General features: G+C 38.6%; 1 protein-coding gene across 2 annotated transcripts in view; it reads left to right on the forward strand.

The window, feature by feature from the left end:
• MACROD2 (mono-ADP ribosylhydrolase 2) overlaps window positions 1-21,100 on the forward strand; it is a 1,927,670-nt gene extending 1,906,570 nt beyond the window's left edge. For both annotated transcript variants that reach the window (XM_036322176.1, XM_036322177.1), the window contains exons 17-19: window positions 9,141-9,218; window positions 12,526-12,594; window positions 19,276-21,100. In XM_036322176.1, coding sequence (XP_036178069.1) covers window positions 9,141-9,218; window positions 12,526-12,587 — 140 coding nt within the window. In that variant the 3' untranslated portion in view covers window positions 12,588-12,594; window positions 19,276-21,100. The remainder of the gene's footprint in view (window positions 1-9,140; window positions 9,219-12,525; window positions 12,595-19,275) is intronic.
• The last annotated feature ends 221 nt before the right edge of the window (window positions 21,101-21,321 follow it).

Genomic DNA, 21,321 nt, shown 5'->3' on the forward strand with positions numbered 1-21,321 from the left:
AATAAACTATCCTTTTTGGGGGAAATTCGTGTCCCTGAAATTTAAAAGTCCCTGAAATTTATAAGTCCACATATAAGAGGGAAATTCCCTAAGATGAAGGGACAACTGAATTGTTTCAAAAAACAATAGCTAAGTCTCACTCTGAAAACATGTCAAATAGAAATAAGTTAATAAATTTGAAAAAAAAATAATTTTATATCACTCTTGGCATCTAGGTATCACTTTAAAAAATATCTAAAACTTTTAGAAGAAAGCAGAGTTAAGTTCATTTAGTGTGTCTTAAAGAAAAACAAGACAGATGACAATGTAGGAGAAAATATTTGCAATATATTTGACACAGAGAGAGTTAATTTCCTTAATTTATAAAGAGAATACGAAAGTAAATAAGAAAAAAAATTGAACAACCAAATAGGGAAATTGGAAAAATACCAAAACAAATGACAATAAAGAGGGAGGAACAGTAAGAGGGAGTGAGGGGCAGAGGAGGAATGGAAAGAAGAAGGGAAGAAGGGAAAGGGAAGGAAAGAGGAAGAACAGGAGAAGAGAGGGAGAATCTGGACCACTACATACCAAGAGGTAACTGAAAATGAAAATGCCTTTGAAATGCAGGACAGTGAGTTAAAAGCATGTGGCTTAATTTAAGTAGTGTGGTTAAAGAATTTAAGCATTAGGTTTTGATTTTTAAAAAAATCCACTATTGGACCCTTCTAATTAAAACTTCCCATTTCCAACCCAAAACTTAAAGACTAAAAGAAATGTTGGTTTTTTTATGGAAAACTTTGGACCAACTTACCTTTAGCAAATTGCAAGGAACCAGGCTTGTTCCAAAGCCTGAAAGAGAGGAATGGGTAGCATTTTATTTTTGATACTTATTTTAAATGACAACAGTGCTTTCTCCTCTGAAGTTTAATCCAGCTAAGCCAGACCACTACTTCATTCAGTTCTTTTTATTGAGCTTCATACATAGCAGGGACTCAACATATATATGCTGGCTGGATAAATGAATGAATTAATGAATTAATGATACCAGAGAGGAAAGAAATGTAATAAATTCTTGAATGATACAACAAGGTGATTCAGTTAAGTTTGTGTGCATAAGGGTCAGTGATGAAAAATATTCAGAAGTAGATATTAAACTTGTTTCAGCCAATAAATATTAGTCAAGAACTTATTATAGTCAGTCATTATCTCTTTTGATCCTCAAATGTTATGAGGGATATATCATTACCTCCATCCATAAGTGAAAAAACTTGAGACTCTGGATGTGAGCAGGATTTGCCCACAATCACACAAACAGAAATCCAGAGCCTGGATTTGGGACCAGCTATAAAGAGTTGCAATCCATCCTTTGACACCAGTAGTGACACTTCTGAGGAAGGTGGCCAGAAATGGGCAGCCTGCTCAACAGGAAACAAAATTACAAAACCAAAACAAAGGCATATTCAATGGAGAAAAGGAATGGATAGCAGCCAGACTTGTGGCATTTGTTGTAAGGAGAGTGGGTGGTAAAGTTTGTTAAATGCTGCCTGATTTTGCCTCCATTCACATTAGATGAATTTTCCCATGAGTAGGTGTTCAACCCCTGCACTCTTATATCTATACTAGAGGCCCAGTGCACAAAATTTGTACATGGAGGGGTGGGGGGGGTCCCTAAACCCAGCCTGCACCCTCTACAATCCTGCAGGATTGGGCCTAAACCGGCAGTCGGATATCCCTCTTGCAATTGGGACTGCTGGCTCCTAACCACTCACTTGCCTGCCTGCCTGATTGCCCCTAACCGCCTCTGCCTACTGACCTGATCGCCTCTAACCACATTTGCCTGCCGGCCTGATCGACCCTAACTGCCTCTGCCTGCTGGCCTGATCACCCCTAACTGCCCTTCCCTGCTGGCCCGATTGCCCCTAACTGCCCTCCCCTTCCAGCCTGATCGCCCCTAACCACCTCTGCCTTGACCCCCACCACCATGGCTTTGTCCAGAACGACGTCGGGAAGATGTCTGGTCTAATTAGCATATTACCCTTTTATTAGTATAGATATATATAAGGCTAATATGCTAACTGTCCTAATGTTCGGGTAATGATGTCACATAGCAACAACTAGCCCCCTTGCAGTTTCTTAGCCCCGGAACATGACTTGCTTTATAGCCAGGTGGAAACATTTCACACTGTAACCAAATGTCTGTGAAGCGTTTTCACGTGCATCATCTCATCTGATCCTCACAGAAGTCCTGGAGTAAATAGATAGGAGACTCACTGTAATCCTATTTTCTTCTTATTAGCTGGAAAATGGAGATTTAGAAAGCTTAGAAATTTGACCTGACTAAAAAGAAGAAAATGGTGGACCTTGAAAATGACTTCAGGTTTTCTCACTGCACAGAATATAGTCAAACACTGCTGCAGTTAAATATTTCACCCTTTGTTCTCCCTGCATGATCTACAATAATAATCTGCTTCATGTTGATATTTACTGCTGTGTTGCTGACAATTACCTGAAAGAGAAGTTGAGGTGCTTCACTGAGCTGTAAAAAGTTTAGCTAAATCAGAAAGCAGGTCTAATTAAGCAAGTTTATTCTATATCTATAAAAGGCTAAGTTGACTTGTGCATGCGCCATACATAATCGCACATGTGTTTTGATCTGTCATTGTCAATTGTGAATTTGGTTGACACTTCTATTATAGAGAAATGGCGAATAGTGATATTAAAATATTTCTTCTAATTAATTTCCTTTCAATGTGCATGAATTCGTGCACCAGGCCACTAGTATTATCATAAAACCCCTGGCTATGAAACCTGTATGCCACAGAAGCAGCTATATAAATAAGTAAGCCCATGCCACTACCAAGGATTGGAATTTACTTTGTGAGATTAAACATATTTAGTTCCTGGATACTGTAACCACATCAATGAGAAAAGTGACTTTTTAAAGATAATTTTAAGTGGTGTTTGTGACTTGACTGTAAAGAGAGATTGTAAGGAAATATCATTATAACACAGTGTACTACTACAACTCAACTTCTTTTCAAGTCCTGTATTTTCATTAACAGTCTGTTCTTCCTTGGATTCTACACCTAGAAAGTGAACTTAGCAGTCTAAGGTAAAGCAAGGTCTAATTAAGCTCATCTTCTCTAACTATCAGTATCTTCAAAATAACATAAATCAATGTTTATGCATGTGGAATAATAGCCTCTTTCCACTTGAGCTTATAATTTAAATGACTGATAAATGCCATAAACTCTTAACAAGTTATCTTCCATTTCAATACCATTATGAAGTCAGCAGAGTTTAGCTTGTTAAGAAACCTCTCACCTATATACATTAATTTGGTATTTCTCAAAGTTCCATGCATGCACCATCTATAATTCTAAAGACAATTTTTGATTATGTAGAAATTAACATATTTATTATAATGTGTTATAAATTAGGCACAAATCAAGTTCATAATTTATAACTATAATTGCTATGCGACAAAATTAAGAAGCAATATTAAGATTGAGTCCATTAAAAACATATTAAATGCTTTAGCTATTGCCCAAGAATGCTGCATAACAAACCATCTTCAATCTCTGGGGCTTAGAACAATCATCTTTACTTTTGTTCACGCATGTGAGGATCCACCACATCATCTGAGCCAGAAAGGAGGTCAGGCTGTGAGTGGAGTTCATGTCTTATAATCCTTAGATGTGCTGCTCCTGAAATCTTATTCTTCTTGGGGTAAAAGGTAGGAGCACAGAGAGAAATCCTCAACTCTACAAATTCATTTCAAGATTCTGCTTGACTCACTTCTGCTAATATCCCATTGGCCAAAGCAAATCCCATGGCCAAGCCAATGCCAAGGGACAGTGGACTCCCATAAGGATAGAAGCTAGGAAGAGAACATTTCTGAAAAATAACCTAATTTAACATTAACAGTAGAGTTGTAATAGAGATATGACGAAAGTGTTGAAGATGGTTCAAGAGTGCTTGCTTTAAGTCAACACCACTCTAATTCATTAATGTTGAATCCAGATCCAGACAGGCCCTGCGGTCTATAGCTGCCATGACACCTACAAAACTCACATTCTGAGAAATACTTGTAATTCCATTTGTTGCATGGAATGTATTGCCAACACAAATCTCAAATGAAAAACTTGAAGGTCCCTCTAACATCTGTGTTTATGTGTTTACAAATCTGGTTAATTGCATTCTATATGCATCTCAGTATCTTTTCTTTGTGATGAGACCTGCTTCATTTATTACTTTTTATGTAATGCAACTGACCTACAAAGGATTAACATAACCAAGGCTTTGAGGAAGACAGTGAAGTTGGTGAATTAAAATTAAAATGGTTCTGAATGTTCCAGACTCCTTCTATTTCAGTATCTTTTATCTCCTGCTAGGAGCCCTAAAATACACCTTTTGTTTGTGTTTCAAGCAGCAGTAATCAAAATGGGGAAAGGGACAGGCAAACTGGAATAAATAGACTGTAGAGGCAATTTTTGTTTTGATCAGATTCTGTTGTCTATGGGAAATAGAATCATTTCTCTGAGACACTCAGTTGCATTGCTCAGCAGGAGAGAAATCGTTAGGGTAATACCAGTTCCACACATGCCAGAATAACAAATGTCTGTCATTCCTCTTTTTCTTTCCAAATACACACATACATACACACACACACACACACACACACACACACACAAATAACACACACTTGCACATGTATACATATATGCACATCCGTAGTCACATAAGTATGCAACTGAATGCACACAGTCATATATTCATACCACATGTACACACATATATGCATTCATCATGATATTAAATAAATGAATAATTTCTACCAAACATACCTTTAGAGTCTTTGAAAGCAGATCTAACAAACTATGCCTCATTCTGCTTCCAGAACCTTGATTTCTGCTTTTCTTTTTCATTGCACCTCATGCTAATCTGTTCCTACATGGCAGCACAAGCCAAAGGTTCTCATACGAATGTATTGTATCCTATATAATAAAAGCCTAATATGCTAAATGTCCAGTCGACCAGTCGGCCATTCAACCAATCAAAGCATAATATGCTAATGATATACTAAGGCCACTCAACTGCTCACTATGACGTGCACTGACCACCAGGGGGCAGACACTCTGACCGGTAGGTTACCTTGCTGCTGGGGTCTGGCCGACTGGGACTGAGAGAGACAGGCCGGACATGCCCTGGAGACCTCCTACAGTCCCTCCCTGGCTGGCTGACCTCTCATGTCCCTCTCCAGCCCCAATCGTGCACCAGTGTGGCTCCTCGGCCTGGCCTGCAACCTCTCGCAATCCGGGACCGCTCGGGGGATGTCAGAGAGTTGGTTTCGGCCGGATCCCACAGGCCAGCCCGAGAGACCCCACTGGTGCACGGAATTCATGCAAGAGTAGGCCCTCCTTCCTCCGGTTTCTGGCACTAGCTTCCCTCTGGCACCCAGGACATGGGCTTCCCTCCAGCCACCAGCAGGCACCCAGGACCCGGGCTTCTCTCGCAGCCCTGGCTTCATTCAGAAGGTCATCTGGAAGGACATCCAAAAGGATGTCTGGTTTAATTAGCATACTACACTTTTATTATTATAGATTAAGTTAAAACAAAACATAGGGCAACAACTTAAATATTTACTACTGTCTGATTTGCCTTTTGGGTTGTGTTTTCTTCAACTTCTTCCTTCTTCTCTCACCCACCTCTTAAAAGTGTTCTGAGTGCTCCTTCATTTTCATTGAGCATTGTTTAATTGGCTAGCATCCTGACTTAATGTCAAGGAGGTTGCTCCATAGTAATATCTCAAGTTATTGCCATTGACTATAATGAGTTTGAAAGCAATTGCCTGGAAGAATCAGCCATTGGTACCCCTACATTCTACCATCAGAAACAACAAACCTGAGGAGAAAGTCCAGGAAGTAATGTTTAAATAGTGTTAGATCAATTAAATTTCCTTTCCTTTCCTTTTATTTCTTATGAAAATAACAATAATGTTATGTTTTAATTAGTTCTAGTAGCTTCCCAGAGAGTTAGACAAGGAGTTAGACCATTTTATAGTCATTTTAATAATGAAAAAGACAAGGCTTTTAAATACTATGAGATTTGGTAAAAGTCATTCAAAAAATTAAGTGGCCAACCAGGATATCCTCTTTTGTGATATATGTGTCTTACTTTTTTTTCTGTTGAGTTTCCTGGGTTCTCTGTTATTTCATATATTGATTTTTTAATGTATTAGTACAGAGTCTTAGTAAATGACCTATATTGTATATATATTCTTCCACTGGCTTATTTTGCATTCTCTTAATGGTGTGTTTTGATAAACTAATGATGCTGATGAATATTTCCAGATCGTCAGTCTTTCCCTAATGGTTAGTGTGTGTGTGTGTTTTGTTTTCGTTTTGAAGTTGTTCAGAGACCTTTATTCTGATCCTCATTATTCATTAAGCAACCTACAGAAAACATTTTCTTTATCTCTACTCCAAGCAGCAGCAGCTGCATCCAGGCCCAAAATGAAAGGCATAAATAGTGAAGGCCTTGTAGAGAAAAGCTAACAGGTGAGATCTCTGTTTACCCTGGTTAGGAGAAGGTAGATTAGGGAAAGTGCATAAGTATAATATTTCAAAGACTCTGTTCTAAGATGAGGCCTCTCTATGTTCTAAGAGAGGAGCTAGCTAATGGACACAAAATTGCCCAGCTCAGCAATCTGATAACTTCACTTTTTTTAAAGAGCTGGTCTATTTCAAGTTCATCCATGTCCCCAGAGTTCACCCTTCAGGAGATCCCACAAAAAACTGGAGGTACTTATCAGAGCCCCTCTTCCTTGGAGGGCCCTGACTTCCAAGTTCTGTCTGTCCCTCTTATCTTTACCCCTCCAAACCTCTTAAGGCTTCTAGAGGCTCTGTTCAACTTGGCACATGTAGAATTTCAGGCGCACTATGTTGCACCTCCTGAACTTTGTGATGCATTGATGACTCTTGGGTGCCTTGAAATAAGGTCTTATATAATACTAGAGGCCCAGCGCGCATGAAATCATGCGAGAGTAGCTCACTTCCGCTTGCCTCAGCTGGCCGCCCGCCCATAGCCCCTTGTAGCTCTCACCCCGCCCTCCACTGGTCATAGCTCTCCGATGCTAGTACCTCCGCTGCTAGGATGCCCGCCCTGCCTGCCCCAAGAGCCACTGCTCGTTTGGTCGTGACAGCGTTATGGCGTCAGGCCGCTGGCTTTTTATATATATAGATTTCCAGTGTTTCTAGCTGTTCTTGGTACAAGGGTTAGGCTACATCATAGTATTCTACCCTAGGCAGAAATTTCCTTTCTTAATGTGATTTCAATTTGCATGTCCTTCCTTATTAGCAAAGTGAATCATCTTTTCACATGACTACATGTCATTTAAAAAAAATTTAATGAACTGTTGTAAATTTTTTTCTATTGTATTCTTTATCTTTTTCATCTCTATTTTAGAGTCCTTTATGTATTAAAGATGTCTATGATAAAAGGTATAAATATTTTCCTCAATTTATAACCTTTCTTTTTTTTAAACATTGCTTATGGTATTTTTTCTACCCACAATTTATTATGTTTATATAAAGTAAAATAGTTCCATTTTTTGGTTATTAATTCTGTGCTTTCAAGCATAGTCAGCAAATATTTTCTCTTCTCAGGATTGGGGAAATCCACCAATATTTTTTTCTGTGATTATGTCTTTAAAGAATGTGTTGATGAAAAATTAAAAAATGGTCCACTTTCTAGAATTGGCAGAGTGAGAAAGGACATGATACAGTGTAAGTCCAGTTGGAAGTCCTAAGTTTTGTTTTCTCTTCCTCAGCCCCAGGAACTAATGAAAAGAACTCATGGACACAGTTTTTATGTTGTCCTTGAAGGGCTTGGGAGCCTATGAGTCTTTCCATTTCTTCCTGTGTTATCCTCCTTCTGACTTCTCTCATATCATCAGGGTTACTTCTATACTGATATCTCTAAAATACGTGCATGTCTAATTCATAATTCTCTTCCTCATCCCTGGATGCAAAAGCTGGTTTGGCATCTTCACAGAAAGGACCCAGTACTTCAGACTTCAAATCTAAAATGTCTTTCTCTACCTTCCTCAAATTTGCTTCTTTTATATGTCTTCAAATACTACATCCAGACTCAGAGATTGGTCACCTTTGAGTCATACTTCTCTATTGTCAGTAAATCATTATAAAAGTGAAAGTTCCATCTTTGAAGGTATTTTTCTCTGAAGAAATTATCAACTGTATCTTTCCCAACCTTGCTTCATTCTCACCCTCAGGCACACCAACTTGAATATACTGCAGGCTCAACAAGCACTCATGTAATAAACATGAATCTAATCTTCTGTTTAAAAAATTACAGAAATAATTAAAACTCTGAAAGTATGGATTTTCCAGAACACCACATGTGTATTTGTATTTTCAAATGCTCTGGCCTTTCAAGTTGTGAAAACAATAGATACTTAACTAAAGAAATAAGAGGATATTGACTATCTGGGAAATTTCTTACAATAAAAAACAACAACATTCCCTTATTGCTACATTTAAGCACATGATACAGCTCAGTCACAGTGAGTTGATGACAAACCTTAGAAGCTGTGCAAATAGAGAACAATCACAGCGGAAATTAAAGACTGGACTCTTGGCGATCCAAAATGGCAGCTCAGAGCAGTCTCCTAGGGCAGCAACTAAGCCATTCATTTGTGTTTAAACAAGAAACTCATTGCCAGGGGAATGAATCTTTCTTCATTCAGGCAAGCCTAAGGCAAAGTAGGTTTTCTTTTCTCTCTTCAAAGGTGAAGCTACCTAAACACACAAATATACAAATTTTCCTAAATTTAAATTGCAGGTTATTCTGATTAGACCAAGTTCCCCCGCTTTCATGCCACCAGATACCTAATTTTAAAAGTTGTGTATGTATGTACAGATGTGATTATCTCACAAATTGGAGGACTTACAAGATGGCAGCACTACAGTATTCCAACAGCTCAAACTACTATTTTCTTGTTTAACTGTTTCTACAAAAGAAGTTGAGTCCCAGGAAAATTTTTGAATTTGAGAGGGCAGGGGAGGAGGACAGAACAGTTGGCAGTCAGACCTCTACTTCTCTGTTCATCAAGGGACTGTCTCCTTTCACTCTTTCAGCTCAAGGCGAGGACACGCCTAGAGTTCCTGTGAAAAGCCAAGGCTCCTGTGACACAGAAAACTCCGCAAGTCCTGATGGTAAGGTCCTAAGCGCTGAGCCCAGGCAGTCTACAGATGCGGCACATTTCCTGTGTGTAATCTAGGATTAATGGAGCTCACTATTCTATGAATTAACACATTCCGTTAGGACAAAGTCAAGTTCAAAAACCATTTTCTACTAGGAACTAATAAAATTGGCAGCCTTTTTAAAACACTGACTCTAAGTTTAAAAAAACAGCATGTGCCTCAGTTAAATCGTAACTCGCAAAAATGAGGCCACGCTGGGTAATTCCAAGACTAGCCTGGACTGCAGGAAGTCTAGCTGGTGAACTTTACAGAAGCATCACTTACTCCTGAAAAAAATGCTTGTTCCACTGTTACCCCTGTTACCCCTGTTACCACCCGGAGCTTTGGCTGGAGCTTGGGCTAAGGTCTTTCTTAGACTTTCATCACTTTATCTCACTGCATCACATCTAATGTCTTGGCCAAATATGTACTGTGTCTTTAAAAGCACCCTAGAAATAAACTTACAAAAACCTTTTTTTTTTTATTCACATCTCATTTTTAAAGCATCTGAAGATTGGAGCTTCTGAAATTCGAGCATACCCTCAACTCCTGCTGGGGACCTTTTGTAAGGTCATTACTTGCATTAGAAAAACCTACTGTTTGAGCACATAAGATTTAATAAATATTTCATTCCACTGTCCCACAGAGCTTAGGAGAAACAGAATCGATCAGTGTTCAACTGTTTATATGTATCTTGCTGTTTGAGTTACTTGCAAATTGCTTTGAGTCAATAAATGACCTTGGAAAAAATTTAGCCACTGGTAGAAGTTACTTAGTGGTTTTACATAGAGTTTCCCATAGTACTGGGTATTCCCCCCTGCTCTAGGCCCTTTTTCACAAACTGATTTTTCACTCGTGGGCAAACATTATCTGGAAAAATAATGTTTTAAATACCAGATCTATCCATTAAAAGCTACCACGTGTTAGTCATGCCCAGTTGAACAAAACTTGCCCAGCCTGGTTTTGCCTCTGTAGACATAGTTCATAACTAATTTTTACAAAGCAAGTTCTGAAGAACACCAAGCCCAAGCCCATATAATGCTCATTGAATACAAGAGAAATAAATGTGAGAAGTACTAAGTTTTAGTCCTTACTTGGAGATTCACCATGCATACTACAGGCTTTTCCCAAATGTATTCCATCATGGAATGCTTTTATAGTAACATTGATTAATAGGTTTTGGAACTAATGACTATTGGTTTAGAAGAAGAAACAGAAAAGGCATATTCTACTGTATTTTATTATGCTCCCACACTGAGATGGGTACACTTACAAAAATTTTGTAGACCAGGATTGAAAGTCCCTGTATTATTCTCTTTATATAGGTAAATCGTCTGCCTCTGGCCAGTTTACACCTGGGTTTAGAATGAGCTCACATGTCATTAGAAACCCAGGTGAGACCAAAGAGACCTGTTTTTCAAACCTTCCTCCTTAAGAAAGAGTTGGGTGGGCTGCCACATGACGTCATTCCCTCTTTCAAACCTCTTTGGAGAATGAGAACGAGCATCTGCCACTATTTTACTTTAGTCATGCTTTGAATTCAAGAAAAACTGATTTCAGTTGTTGATTTTGTGCAAATAAATACAGGCTACCCAAATGAGAAAACTCAAAGGTTACTTATTCAGCACTTACCAAAGTGTCAGCCATTAGTACTTGTGTTTGGCCAACTCAAAGGCACGCAGGGAAGTGAGAAACTTTTATCATTTAAAAAAAGAGAGGCTCCATGTTTCTACGTCTCTGAATTTATTTTGTTCATCAGTTTATTTTGTTCTTTAGATTCCACATGAGTGAGATCGTGTGATACTTGTCTTTCTCTATTTTGCTTAGCATAATACTCTCCAGGTCCCTCACTATGAAATCTCAGAGGAAAGGCATGGGTGGGTGGGTGGAAAGAGATCAAGCAAAGAACTTATATGCATATATGCATGACCCATGGACACAGACAATAGTGCAGTGAAAGCCTGGGGTGGGGCAGAAGTGGGCTAGAAAGGGGTCAATGGGGAACAAAGAGGGCATCTATAATACTTTCCAATAAAAATAAATGTTTAAAAAAGGGGGGGGGGGGCTCAAAGTATCCTATGATTAAAGTTCTTGGCATGAGGAAAGGACACTTGGGCTGAGTAGAAGTGGGACTTCTTAGGCGACTAGCTTGGGGACATACTTTGCTTTTCCTGGTTGGGGCTAGCATATGGAACCTAGCAGTCACTGACCATGCTGAGCTAACTGTTGCAGAGGTTGTGGTTTGGTTGCCTGGGCTGGTTGCTGCATAGGTTTTAAGTCAGAATTCTATTGTTATATATGGCCTAGCCATTGTCCATTTGTGTATTGTTTCTCAGTTTATAATATGGGCTTTGATGCTTTAAAAATATCAACCTAATTAAACCAATGACCCTTGAAAATGTCCAGAGTGATTGCTATGCCTGCTCTTGGCTACTTCTGGACAATGGCAGTAATTATGAATTCTATTTGTATGCAAAAGCTCACCTAGAACAATACACAGTGAAGTAAAAGCACAGGTTTTATTATTTCTGTGTGATCCGGTTAGATGTTTTGCTTTTCTGTTTCATGGCACCTATTGCCGCTATACCCAATGGCAGGTTTATAAGGTCTGTTTGGAATTTCAAAATTGGGAACATGGCAAAACAAAGAGGCCTATTGACATAGCTAGCCCCTTCAAAGGGAGCTGCTTACCTCTCTGCAGATCAATGATCTCTTTTGCTTTGTTTTCTCTTTTTTTTAAATATATATTTTATTGATTTTTTTTTACAGGGAGGAAGGGAGAGGGATAGAGAGTTAGAAACATCCATGAGAGAGAAACATCCATCAGCTGCCTCCTGCACACCCCCTACTGGGGATGTGCCCACAACCAAGGTACATGCCCTTGACCGGAATCGAACCTGGGACCCTTCAGTCTGCAGGCCGATGCTCTATCCACTGAGCCAAACCGGCTAGGGCTCCCTTTGTTTTCTTATATATCTGTTAATGCCTTTGAATTTATCTAAGGGTGGTAATACATATACCCCAAATATCAACCCAAAAATCTGGTATGAAATGACAACTTAGCTTCTACAATTCAGTAAAAAGGCAATTCTGCCCTCCCCATTTCTCTTCAGTAAAAATCCATAAGAATGACCCTAAAATCATAAATGAATGAAAATGAACTGAAAAGAGGTATAAAACAGGAAATCAGAAAAGTATCAAGTCATGGGCCATTTTAATGTGTTTAAGAGATTTGGTTTTAATAAATATTTAACCTTTTTGTTTTCCGTTCTGGTTATAGTTGAAATGAATAGTCAGGTTGACAGTGGAAATGACCCAACAGAGAGTCAGCAAGAAGATTAACTAATAGGTAAGTTGTCCTTGTGGTGGGATTTTTCATTGGTTAAACTGGTCTGAGGAACTATTTGTAAATGGCATACTGGATTTCCCTCGACTCTACCAAGTCCCACAGCATGGATCAGGCTAAACTTTAAAAATCTTTATACCAAATAACACAGCGTAAGGAGCAAAGATTACCATAGAAGCCTGCCATCTTTCAGAGAAAAAGAAAAGCCACAGCATATTCAAATCATGCATTACTCTGGTTTTCTGAGCTTTGACAACAAGGGAAAAAAACGGTTTTCCATTCATCTCACCTCCTGGCCTCCTGGAGTGATTAAATTATTTCAGCAGCCCCTAGCTGATTCTGAAGTATTGCTTTTCCAGAATTTACCTGCTGAGTTGTTTTAGTAGATCTTTTTTTAAGCATAACAACTAAAGCTTTGCCCTGGGGAATGTGTAAAGCCCCTTGAGTATGTTGGCAGAAAGAAACCTGTCTCATATCCTAACCTCTCGCACAACTACCTGTGGACCTGTATGTCTGCACAAAGGTTTGTTGAGTTGAATGAGCCTCAGGGAACTCCCAAAGCAAATAAAAGTCTGGGCCAGGCCACACTTAGGAGTTTTTCCAGACCAACACACTAAATCTCTCAGCAGAGAATGAAGTATATCTAGAATGATGAGTGGTCTATAAGTCTTTTCCATATCTTGAAAGCTGGTGAGAAAAATTAGAGGAAATAAGTCAGGCTTGCTATTCCAATTCCTAACTTAAAATAGTTAGCTATTAAAAAAAAAAAAAACCCTATGGAATAAATGAATTGTGGGTTGTCTAGTGTAAGACACAAATGTGTTGACACTGTTGCCTCCAGCACCACCCTGCACTCCCTGTATCTTCTCAGGAGGTCTCTGCACCCCAAGGAGGCCCTGCGGCACCAGAGCCTTGAGTCCCAGCATGACAGCAGAACAATGTTTGAAAACGTGTGAAAATACACACGCATCTGTCCTTCCCATCATGATCTTGAACATCATTTAAAACTAGATATAACAGAATTTGCATAATGCATGTATAGCATAGGACTGCTAAAAAATTATAAACACACACAAATATGGTCTTGAAACATGTCTCCTTTTTTTACTGATAACCTCATTCATATGTTTTAAATATACTGCTAAGCTGCAAAAATGATATGGTAGAGAAGTGCCATTGAAAAGTAATGAAGTGAGACTAAACCTGAACATTATAAATGCAAGTTCTTCAGTGTCGCTTTACCTTTTGCCCTTTAGTTGGCAACAACTATAAACTTCTTGTCTGGATTTTTTTTTTCTTATAGACACTATTATTTTCCAGTGTGCTCAATTTCCAGATATTGTACCAGGGCAAATCTGTTTTCTGTGATCACCGTCAAAATATTTTCCTTGACAATAAACACCAATTTATACCTTTACCCAAATGAGTGAGTTGTCAAAACTTAAAGTTCAATATTAGTTTAAGGAAACTCAATTCCAGGAAGAGAAGGGGCTCACACAGGGTCACTTGGCTGGTCAATGGAAGTTTAGATACTCCAAGTACAAATTCTTTGATATCACCATATTATTCCTCAAACAATAGTAGGTGTTTTTTAACACAGGTGTCACAGAGAACAGTATGACCTGAGGAATTTCACTGATTCCTACAGAAATATTTAGGCAGTTAGGTTTGTAAACGTTATCTGGTAGTTCAACAGGAAGAAAGAACTTAACCTTTAGTTCTATGTATCATACCTGTAAGGAAATTAAAGAACTTACAGTGAAACTGAATTAGAATTAGAAAGATCAAAGACATAATGCAAAAATGTTTCATGTTGTGTAATTTATAATTGTGAAAAATCAGGGATATCAAAAATAACAATAAGGGAACAGATTAATGGAGAAATAGAACATTCTGCAAATGTAAAAAGAATTTTAATAAGTATTTGAGGGCATGTAAAGATGGTTATGGAACTACAGAAATTTGGAGAAATATGGCAGGTGGAGGGGGTTGTAGCTTCCAGTTTGGGTATCAAGAGGCCTTGTAGCTTCCATTTTTGTTCACTCAGAATACCCACTCCTGGAATCCAGCCACCTTATGTGAAGCTCAGGCACATCTATAGAATGACAAAGGCCACATGGAAAGAAAGTCAGAGACCTTCTGTGATGTTCTGGTGCTAGTAGAGACCACCTGGAGCAAAAAAAACCTGCCCAGTTGATGCCAGACCAAATTATAGAATCATGAGAAATAATAAATAGCTGATATTCATAGCCACTAAGTTTTGGAATTGTTTGTAATGTTGCAATAGGTAACTGAAGCAATGGAAGTAATACAGAACTCCTCTCAACACAAATACTTATAAATGAGAGATAAACTATAACAAAAATATTTTAAAGTACAAAGCTCAATGGACATAAAAGCAAAAGGCACCAGGAGTAATGAGGAAAATGAAAGCCAAAACAATAATCTGATGAGCTGGAGATGCAGCAACCCTAAGGGCTACAGATCGTTGTTGATGCAGAAATAGGCCCTATGGCTAGGGTTTGGGTTCTAATGCCCATCTGGGACCTTGAGCTACTCAGGGTAAGAAGCCGGAACTGATACCTCTACATGTATAAATCTGGGACTCTCAGCTCAAGAAATTAACAAGGAGACGTGGGTCTGCCCAGGGTGCAGTGTGGAGAAAGAAGAAGACTCCCATCATAAGTAGAAAACATAAATGCACCATGACATTGCAACAAATTCATGCCATCCAAAGTCATATAGTAATATACAAACAAAAATTAATTTATATAGTTGATTATAGGTAGCAAATGGAAATATCACTTGGAAATGTCACAGAAGAAAAAATATCTGAAGATGAGTTCACAATATTTTTGTTTGAATTTGTTAATCCTCAGCCAAGGATATTTATTCCATTGATTTTTAGAGAAAGAGGTAGGGAGGGAGGGAGGGAGAGACGGAGGGAGGGAGGGGAATAGGAAGAGAGAGAAACATCGATGTGAGAGAGTCATATACATTGGTTGCGTCCCACCCACATCATAGCAGGGCCAGGGATGGAACATTCAACCCAGATATGTGCCCTTGACTGGGAATTCAAACCTGTGACCCTTCAGTCCACAGGCCAATACTCTAACCCAGGGGTGGGCAAACTTTTTGACTCGAGGGCCACAATGGGTCCTTAAACTGGACCAGAGGGCCAGAACAAAAGCATGGATGGAGTGTTTGTGTGAACTAATATAAATTCAAAGTAAACATCATTACATAAAAGGGTACGGTCTTTTTTTTCAATAGTTTTATTCATTTCAAACGGTCCGGATCCGGCCCGCAGGCCGCAGTTTCCCAACGGCTGCTCTAACCACTGAGCAACCAGCCAGGGCAAGTTCACAATTTTAAGACATAAAACACACGAGGAAGTGATCCATCAAAAATGAGAGTTGGTCGGTGGGTAAAATTACAGGATAATTAGTACCATAAGAACTTGAGAGAGTAGAAAATTTTGAAGACTTTATAAAGTAAATATACATAAAAATGACAAAAAGATGAAAAGCAGATATAAAATAAGAGCAACACTATGAAAAATTAACAGTAATTTGGAAAAAGGGAATAAAAGTGTAGTAATATAAAAGACACATGAAGAGATGTGAAGGATAAGACATAACCAAGATGTTTTGTGTTCAATAGCCATTTTAAAAGGAGATAGATTAACAATATCTGAAAGATAATGACAGAATTTATTAGAGTTGATAATAGTCATGAATTTTAAACTAAAGGAAGAACAATAAATCGCAAGAAAGATGTATATTTAAAATAAATCCACATGCAGGCACTACAAATCCACCAAAGAGAAGAAATTAAAGCAATTTGAGAGACAAGGAGCTAACCTAGAAAGTCAGGACTGTGTGAATAGTAGGCTTCCCAACAAACATTTAGGTCAGAAGACAGTGGACTAGTTGTGAGTTTTCAAAACTTGGATACAAATAATTGCCAATAGAGAGTTCTAGACTAGTTGCCCTATCACTTAAGAAAATGGTATTTGCCATTTTTCAGGTAAAAAAAAAATTGCCTCTCAGATTCTTTAAAAGCTCCTACATATACAACAGGAAGAAGAAAATTGAGCCCAGAGGAAAGAGTAGGATGCAGGAAACAATTGTGAGCTAAGAAAAATTGTAAGCACAAAGGCAAGTCAAAATAAATATTGACTATAGATTTATAATAGTAATTGGTGTGTGGTTAAAAACAGGGCAAAACAAAACTACTATTTATATACATTTTATAATATACAAAGTAATGCTATATACTTTTTATTATATGTGTGCATGTTATAAATATATGTACTTAAAAGTATAAAACTGCCGAAACCGGTTTGGCTCAGTGGATAGAGCGTCGGCCTCCGGACTGAAAGGTCCCAGGTTTGATTCCGGTCAAGGGCATGTACCTGGGTTGCAGGCACATCCCAGTAGGAGATGTGTAGGAGGCAGCTGATCGATGTTTCTCTCTCATCGATGTTTCTAACTCTCTATCTCTCTCCCTTCCTCTCTGTAAAAAATCAATAAAATATTAAAAAAAAAAACTTAAAAAAAATAAAATAAAAGTATAAAACTATGTAAATTATTGAGTCACACCAATATTAAGATTTGGTCATCTCTGTGAAGGAAGAGAAATAGTTTTTCTTTATCTGTAAGTTAAATTAATTTATCTGTAATGTTTTCTTTCTTAAAGTAAAATGAAAATTAAAAAATATTATTAGGGAATTTGAAAAATATTAACACATTAAATCCGGATAGTAGATCTATTCTAAATATGTTATACTATTGTCTGTAATTTTCTTCATGTTTATAATTTTCATTGTTAAAATTATGGTATATATGTAGGAAAGATATAGAAAAATCCTGTAAGGCAGTGGTTCTCAACCTTCCTAATGCCACGACCCTTTAATACAGTTCCTCATGTTGTGGTGACCCCCAATTTCATTGTTACAAATTGAACATAATTAAAGCATAGTGATTAATTACAAAAACAATATGTAATTATATATGTGTTTTCCGATGGTCTTAAGCAACCCCTGTGAAAGGGCCGTTCAACCCCAAAGGGGTCGCGACCCACAGGTTGAGAACCACTGCTATAAGGAAATACTTAATATGCTTTTTTAAAACACCATAATATTAACTACAGAAGTTATTGCTAATGCGAAGATTATGCAGGATTCTTTCTTTCCTTATCTACTTATGGGTATTTTTAAAATTGTCTAAAATATTGCTTTTACATACACCTACAAACCTCAAAGGTATTTTTTTCCCAAAAGGACTCATATGATATCAGAGTAGAAAGTTAGCCTTGAGGACATCTGCTCTAATTCTTCCTTGGAGAAATGTGGAAATTTATGGTGACAGAAATCAGATCAATCATTGATTTCAGCAGGAGTGGGGTTAATGATTGGAAAGGGAGCTTTCTGGGATGATGGCTATGCTTTACATCTTGATAGTGGTGTAAATTAAATTTACGCATTTTTTCAGAACAGACTGAAGTAGCTTTAAGACCTGTGCATTTCCCTCTATGTGGATTTATATCTTGTTTTTAAAAATATAAAGTCTATAGGCTCTTGTAAGGCATGGGTATTTTCTTAGAGTCCTCTCAGGTGGAGAACACAGCAGAGACTTAATAAGATCTCAAAATGTGGACTAACCATCAACAACTTTTGCAAATCAACATTATATAAATTGTATATAATTTGTGATTATTATGATTTCTCTGTTGAGCTCTGGATACTAGAATGTATGAATGGTCCCAAAAAGGGAGGGCACATCCAGTCAAGGTGAGGCTTTTAAAAGAATACTTTGAAGAGTTGGGTTAATCATCCCCATCAGCCGAAGCAAGTTGTCAGTGTGGCATACATTTATTAAACAGTGATTAAGATGCTTCTTAAAAATACCATGTGCCAACAATTACAGCTTAGATAGCCAAAGTCCTCTGATAGTCAAATAAAACATTCCTAGGCCTGCTTGAGGGGTGAGAAACATTTAAATGGCTGTATAGTGGTTCTACTTATCTAGAGTTTTGCTTTTCATGGTTTCAGTTATTTGCTGTTGATTGCAGTCTGAAAATATTAAATGGAAATTCCATATATTTTGAGGGAGACCACATCCCTGTAATTTTATTAAAGTATATTGTTATAATTATTCTATTTCAATATTAGTAATTCTGGTTATTCTCTTACTATGTCTAGTTCTTAAATTAAATATTATCATCGGTATGCATGTACAGAGAAAAACATAGAATATATAGGGTTGGGTATTATCTGAGGTTTCAGGCCTCCACTGGGAGTCTTTGAACGTGTCCCTCCACTTAGATAAGGGGCAACAATTGTATTAAAATGATATTCCTGCCATTGCCGGGTGGCTCAGTTGGTTGACGCGTCCTGGCATGCATCAAAAGGCTGCAGGTTCAATTCCTGGTCAGGGCACATACCTGGGTTGCAGTTCAATCCCCATTCGGGATGAGTATGGGAAGCAACTGGTCAATATTTCTCTCTCACATCAATATTTCTCTTTCTCCCCCCCACCCCCGGCCCCGTTCCTCTCTCTAAAATCAATAAAAACACATATCCTCAGTTGAGGATTTTTTTTTAAAAAAGGTATTCCTTGCTAAGCTTATAAAGATGGTTTATCTTTAATCTAAGAGCTGGTTTCTCCTTGTCTTTGGCAGGGGCACAAGATGAAGCAAAGGAACAAAGAAATGGAAGTAGATGCCAGTCCTCAGCATTCCAGCCTCTGCTGGCCCTGGGGGAAGAGTGGGAGCCAGCAGGGGTGCTGTGGAGGAGGGTGGGGGTGGGGGAGGCAAGTCCCACGCAAGGATGGGGAATCCTTTGCTCTAATTTCTCAGCTGCATTTTGTTCTTTTTACTTGCAGAAAAAGAAAAAAAAAAAAAAAACTTTCTTTAACTTGGTGGGGCGACCCACATTAACGCATCTTTCAGGCTCTGTTCCTGCAATTTCTGTCTTTTTTCTCACAATTGCGCCCCAGCGTCATGGTTTAGCACTCACGTGTGTATCCTGGCCCTGTCTGCTTTCTCGGTTATTTCACAAAGCTGGTTGGACAGTAGTTTCTTCAAAGGAAGGAGGAAGACCATTGTTTTGATAAGCTGCAGGCTAAATTTCAGGAATCGCCAAGCCCAATATCAGTATAATCCACAGGCAAAGGAGGCAGGAGAGGAAATGGGCAAAAACCCTCAGAAATCACTTGGGAAAAGGTCAGGATGGTGACTTGAAAATGATACCTTCTTCAGGGATTCCCACAGCACGGGTTACAGCTTTGTTTAACATGCAGTTAGAGAGGAATATGCCCGCAGGGCTTCATCCAGAGCCGAGCACAGAGATGTACAGGAGGGCAAGCCCTGACAGCTTTCATGCCTCTCCTTCCATGGGTAGGACAGCAGGAATGTTCTTATTTGACACTGACGTTTAGCAGAGCTTTCTGGGTTTGTGAGGTCTTTACCGAGTGCGGCAATGTGGAGCCCCCCAGTGGGCTGTGAGTCAGTGTGACACCATCCTGAGGGATGACACTTTTCTAGGTGTTTTAGTTAAGAGAGGGGGGCTGCTGCATTTAGGATCCAAACATATGCCTGTGATATTAAAAGCTCCACTTGGAATCTCTCTTCATATACATGCTTTTCATAAAAATAAAACATGTTATCTTTACCCAAGGTCTGATGGCCTGCAGAGCAGATTCTCACTTGAAATTAGAGGCAGTGAGAGGTCTTGCTTGCAATTTTGGCTTCCAGTTCCCTTTAAATAGTGTGGCTTGCCCACGCCAAGTCCAAGACTAATGTGATAGCTGGCCCCCTCTCTCAGCAGATTATGACCATTAAAGGGGGGAGCAGCTGTAGTTAAGATCCAAGAGGCCAGAAGTACAGTCAGCACAGGGGTGAAGGACCCAGGAAAAGGTCAGACGTCACAAATGTCTGTCCAAGAGCCAACATGAACAAGGGCCCTCGTGGGGCAAGATGACTGCTTCCCACAGCCTCCTTGGGTCCCAAGACCATCCCCCTCCACCCCCCACTGTGGAAACTGTTATCATTTCTTGCATAGCTTCTTAAATCCATCTTTCTTATAAGAGCTTTAGAATTGTAAGTTATTTATATACATTTTTCTTAGTACAGGGATAAAAGTAATGGATCAAATCGAGTATTTCTAAAATAAAAGGATGTTTTGCTTTTTAAATATTCCATGAAATTCTTCAGTTTTGCCCTTTCCTCTATGGAAATTCAACTCCTTATCTTTCAGTGAAAGCTGTGTTGGCCTCTCTGAATTTGCTGCCCTTATGCATAGTTTACTTGGTATACTGAAATCAAGTGTGAGTTACAGTTCTGCATATGTAATATGATTTTTAACAGTCCATATTTTAAAAACAATCTCATCAACCTAGCAGCCATGCTTCTTTTAAGTCAGTGGTTCTCAACCTTGTGGCCCTTTAAATACAGTTCCTCATGTTGTGAACCAACCATAAAATTATTTTCGTTGCTACTTCATAACTGTAATGTTGTCATTGTTATGAATCGTAATGTAAATATCTGATATGCAGGATGGCCTTAGGCGACCCCTGTGAAAGGGTCGTTCGACCGCCAAAGGGATCGCAACCCACAGGTTGAGAACCGCTGTTTTAAGTGCCCTCATGATTTTGGAACTTGGCCATGTCTCCGGCCATTTATTCTACAGCCTTCCACTGCCATTAGACATCACTTTCTAGGGGGAAA

Source organism: Myotis myotis, unplaced genomic scaffold, assembly GCF_014108235.1.
Source record: "Myotis myotis isolate mMyoMyo1 unplaced genomic scaffold, mMyoMyo1.p scaffold_m19_p_9, whole genome shotgun sequence".
Taxonomy (NCBI): domain Eukaryota; kingdom Metazoa; phylum Chordata; class Mammalia; order Chiroptera; family Vespertilionidae; genus Myotis; species Myotis myotis.